At 42.8% G+C, this 4884-nt stretch overlaps 1 protein-coding gene across 1 annotated transcript; it reads left to right on the forward strand.

Annotated features, from left to right (window-relative positions):
• Positions 1-2473: 2473 nt before the first annotated feature.
• On the forward strand, positions 2474-4520 carry LOC123487480 (insulin-like growth factor 1 receptor; the record flags this gene model as incomplete). The annotated part of the gene is made up of 2 exons (XM_045218674.1): positions 2474-2766; positions 2965-4520. Coding segments are annotated over 2 exons (687 nt in total), but the record flags the coding sequence as incomplete, so codon positions are not given.
• Positions 4521-4884: the final 364 nt, after the last annotated feature.

The raw sequence follows: 4884 nt of genomic DNA on the forward strand, positions 1-4884 counted from the left end.
CACTAGGAATAAATACACAATGAGTAACAATAATTTGGCTATATATATGGGGTACCGATTCGATATGCAGGGGTACGAGGTAATTTAGGTAGATATGTACATATAGGTAGGGGTAAAGTGACTATGCAACAGGATAGATAATGAAACGGTAGCAGCAGCGTATGTGATGTCAAAAGAGAGTGCAAAAAGGGTCAATGCAGATAGTCCGGGTAGCTATTTGGTTAACTATTTAGCAGTGTTAAAGGCACTACATGGTCACTCCGACATCTGCATTGGCCGTGCAGCATTTCCAGTAATATGGCCTTGGCAGACATCAGGGCATTCATACTTATTGCGCTTCGCGGAGCAGCACAGAGCTGTTGTGAAGGAAGTTGTCAAGAAAGTGAGTTTGTGTTTATACAGGACCTCCCGCCCCCACCTACCATCAACCAATAATGTCAATGAGGAGCTATACAGAGCCCTCTGCATCGTTACAAAATTTGGGAGGAGCACAGTGATGCAGTACAGAGCTCAATTTGGCCTCTGCATGCCTCCATTTTTGGATCAAGCATAAATTGGCTTTTGTGGCTTGGAAGTAAAAGCTGTTCAGGGTCCTGTTCAGTAGAGGCTGGTGGGAGGAGCTAAAGGAGGACGGGCTCATTGTAATGGCTGGAATGGAATAAATTGAACGGTGTCAAACACATCAAACATGGAAATCACATGTTTGACTTCGTTCCATTAATTCCATTCCAGCCATTACAATGTGCCCATCCTCCTATAGCTCATCCCACCAGCCTCTACTGGTCCTGTTGGTTACAGACATGGTGCATCGGTACCGCTTGCTGTGCGGTAGCAGAGAGAACAGTCTATGACTTGGGTGGCTGGAGTCTTTGACAATTTTTAGGGCCTTCCCCTGACACCACCTGGTATAGAGGTCCTGGATGGCAGGGAGCTCGGATGGCATGTAGCGCCTTGCGGTCGGATGCCAAGCAGTTGCTATAGCAAGTGGTGATGCAGCCAGTCAAGATGCTCTCAATGGTGCAGCTGTAGAACGTTTTGAGGATCTGAGGGCCCATGCCAAATCTTTTCATCCTCCTGAGGGGGAAGATGCGTTGTCGTACCTTCACAACTGTGTTGGTGTGTGGACCATGTTAATTCCTTAGTGATGTGGACACCAAGGAACTTGACACTCTCGACCCGCTCCACTACAGCCCCGTCGATGTGGATGGGGCGTGCTCGGCCCTCCGTTTCCTGTTGTCCACAATCAGCTCCTTTTGTCTTGCTGATAGTGCTGAGCGATTAACTGAAATTTCGTATTTTTATTTTAACAACTAATTGACCGACATCTGTTCAATTATTTGAAATCCATTTGTTTTTTTGTTTTTTTTTGTGAGCTCGATGGGCAGTTTCTGTACAGAAAAATCTGATCAAGCCTGAACTGTGCAATGTAGTAGGGAGTTGTAGTTTCCAACAGGCCAATATTCTACATAGTTTAACGCAGAAAACTTGGTAATTAACTACAATGACCATAATCCATTGCGCGCCCGTTTAAACTTGTTCGGTCTGTGCGGAGCAAGACACGGAGACTGAGAGAAGAGAGAACATGCGATCGAGAGGGATAGAATGCAGCTGCTTCGCGAGCCTGAACTCGGTCCCGGGGCCCCCCCTGGGTGCACATTTTGGTTTTTGCCCTAGCACTACACAGCTGATTCAAATAATCAAAGCTTGATAATGACTTGGTTATTTGAATCAGCTGTGTAATGCTAGGGCAGAAAAACTAAAATGTGCACCCGGGGGGGGGTTTGGGAAACCCTGATCTAAGTGATTGAAAGTTGGTATTCAGCAGTCATAAAATAATGCCTTAATTACTTTGAAAAACTACTAAAATAGTGATTTTGTCAGACAGCATAAGCAGCAGCTCTATACTGTATGAGTTGACTTGGAATTAAATAATAGTAATAGTAATCAAATAAAACAAATATTTTTTTAAAGTAACGTTAGTATGAAAAAAATAAAAATGTATGCACTCACTACCTGTAAGTCGCTCTGGATAAGAGTGTCTGCTAACTGACTAAAATGTAAATGTAATAAATAATGGTTAATAAGTAATAAGTATTAATAGTCACGACCATGGGACTTTTATTAATTGTTTTATTCTGTGTTACAGCATTCAACCCACATAGTGCATTTAATGTACAATTTTTTTTATTTAAACCTAAATTGAAAACCGTGATTATTTTTGTAATAATAAAACCGAAACCGAACTGACCTTAAAGAGTAATAAATCGCTCAGCACTACTTGCTGACGTTGAGGGAGAGGTTGTTGTCCTGGCACCACACTGCCAGGTCACTGACATCCTCCCTATAGGCTGTCTCATTGTCGTCGGTGATCAGGCCTACCACCGTCGTGTCCCTAGCGAACACAGCTGATTAAACTAATTGCATTCTAAACTGAATATCATGATTAGTTGATTATTGGAGTCGGGTGTGTTAGCTGGGGCTGGGGCAAACGTTTGACACCAATCAGGGCCCCAAAGACTGGAGTTGCCCATCCCTGGTCCAGAAGGACAGAATCTGGTTCCTCTCAAGATTTTCTCCCTACCTACCACAGATTTTGTCTCTCTCCTATGTTTTCGTGTGTGTCTCTCCCAGGTCATTTGGTGTGGTGCTGTGGGAGGTCAGTACCCTAGCGGAGCAGCCGTACCAGGGCCTGTCCAATGAGCAGGTCCTGAAGTTCGTCATGGACGGAGGATATCTGGACCGACCAGACAACTGTGCTGACCGGCTGTAAGTCTCACCTCCGTACTGTACATATCTATGTCCAGCTGTGACTGGTCATAACAAGATTAATCATTATAGAAGGGAACTGTATGGAACATGGATTACACTTTTGTGTGTGATATTGATGAAATCATGTTTTAACGACAATAAACATCAGCTCTTAACTATTTCATGTAACAGCAGCTCCTCTCTCCTCCTATTCAGACACGACCTGATGTCGATGTGCTGGCAGTACAACCCCAAGCTGCGTCCCAGCTTCCGGGAGATCATTGAAATGCTCCACGAGGACCTTCACCAGTCCTTCCAGGAGGTCTCCTTCTACTACAGCCAGGAAAACAAGCCTCAGGAGCAGGAGGACTTTGACCTAGACATGGACAACATGGAGAGCATTCCCCTGGACCCGTCCTCCTACTCCCAGAGAGGGGACCACAGTTCCTCGTACTCTCAGAGGGGAGACCACAGCTCGGAGAGGGACGAAGCGGGTTCGTCGCTGGGGTTGAGGCAAAACAGCTATGAGGAACACATCCCGTACACACACATGAACGGTGGAAAGACTAATGGACGGACACTAGCCCTGCCTCGGTCTAGTCCCTCCTAACAGAACATTATATGGATATCGTATCCCTACCTCCCCTTATGTCCAACCTTTTCCCTCACACAGATGCATAGATATAAATATATGAATATATTTTTGTTTTGTTTTTTCATTTTATATAGATTATCACTTTTATCACTCAGAGGCTCGAAGTGTACATACATATCTCAGGACGTTAATGCTTTCTTGTCAAGATGCCACATCCAATACACTACGGTATGTATGTTAATGTCCCCCCACTGCTTCTTTCTAGTCCTCAATCCTTAAAAAATATATTGCCAATATTCCACAAATGGGAGGTGGTTTGGGGGAATCAACTGTGAATCTAACTGTGGGACAACCAGAAAGCTGCTAACCCCAGGACTCTCCAGACTGTCCCTTGCCCAGGCCGAGGCGCTCTCCCTGGGCAGGTCAGCCCTCACTGGGTCCCTGGGTCTCCCTGGACCATGGAGGTCCACCTGGGTCGCTCAGTGTAAAAGTGCCCTTCTCTTCTATCTCTGGCTATAGCCTGCATAATGGAGCTGTGTCTCTGTATCTTTGTACTCTCAAGTCGTCAACGAACGACAGACTTTCTGAGATTTGAGAACTAACTTTTGGATGGATGAATGTGTCAAATCCTTCTTTAAATCTTCAAACAAACTTTATCGATCCACTGGAGAAGCTTGTTGTCGTCTTTCTCCTCACACTCTGCAGTATTCCAGCATCACACAGAAATAATTACGATTTTTTTGGTTATATATTTTTAATTTATTTACGTTTCATTTACAGCTGAAGGATATTTAAAAAACTGTTTCAGAAAAACATTGAGAAAAGAAACGAGTTCCTCAGAAGACAAATAGCTGCTTCTTTTGATATATTTTAATAGGTATAGAAAATATAAATATATATTATTGATATTTTTTTTGTACATAGTGGTTGACATATGTTGTCTTTCATGAGGTATTTCCAGTCTGTAGAGAAAAAGTTTTTACATGTTTGTCTCTTATGTTTATTTTTTTCTAATCCAGAACTCATACTAATAATCATTTGGACTTGTGATAAACCAGCAGCATTTGGTATTTTCTCTCTCTCTGTATCAGATGCACAGTAAGAGGAGGACGTTGGCTTGGCCCGTTCAAATCAAACTGTCTGCTCTAGATAAATAAAGCAGCACGGTGCAACATGACCACGCTCTTTCTCTGTCCACATGCTTCTGTTACAGTCTACTTTGTTGTTTACTATGTCATGTGTACAATTCATCTAATTGGTCGGTCTTTGCACATTGTCAATATACAGTGGGGAGAACAAGTACTTGATACACTGCCGATTTTGCAGGTTTTCCTACTTACAAAGCATGTAGAGGTCTGTAATTTTTATCATAGGTACACTTCAACTGTGAGAGACGGAATCTAAAACAAAAATCCAGAAAATCACATTGTATGATTTTTAAGTAATTCATTTGCATTTTATTGCATGACATAAGTATTTGATACATCAGAAAAGCAGAACTTAATATTTGGTACAGAAACCTTTGTTTGCAATTACAGAGA

The sequence above is a fragment of the Coregonus clupeaformis genome, unplaced genomic scaffold, assembly GCF_020615455.1.
Source record: "Coregonus clupeaformis isolate EN_2021a unplaced genomic scaffold, ASM2061545v1 scaf1719, whole genome shotgun sequence".
In the NCBI taxonomy this organism is placed as follows: domain Eukaryota; kingdom Metazoa; phylum Chordata; class Actinopteri; order Salmoniformes; family Salmonidae; genus Coregonus; species Coregonus clupeaformis.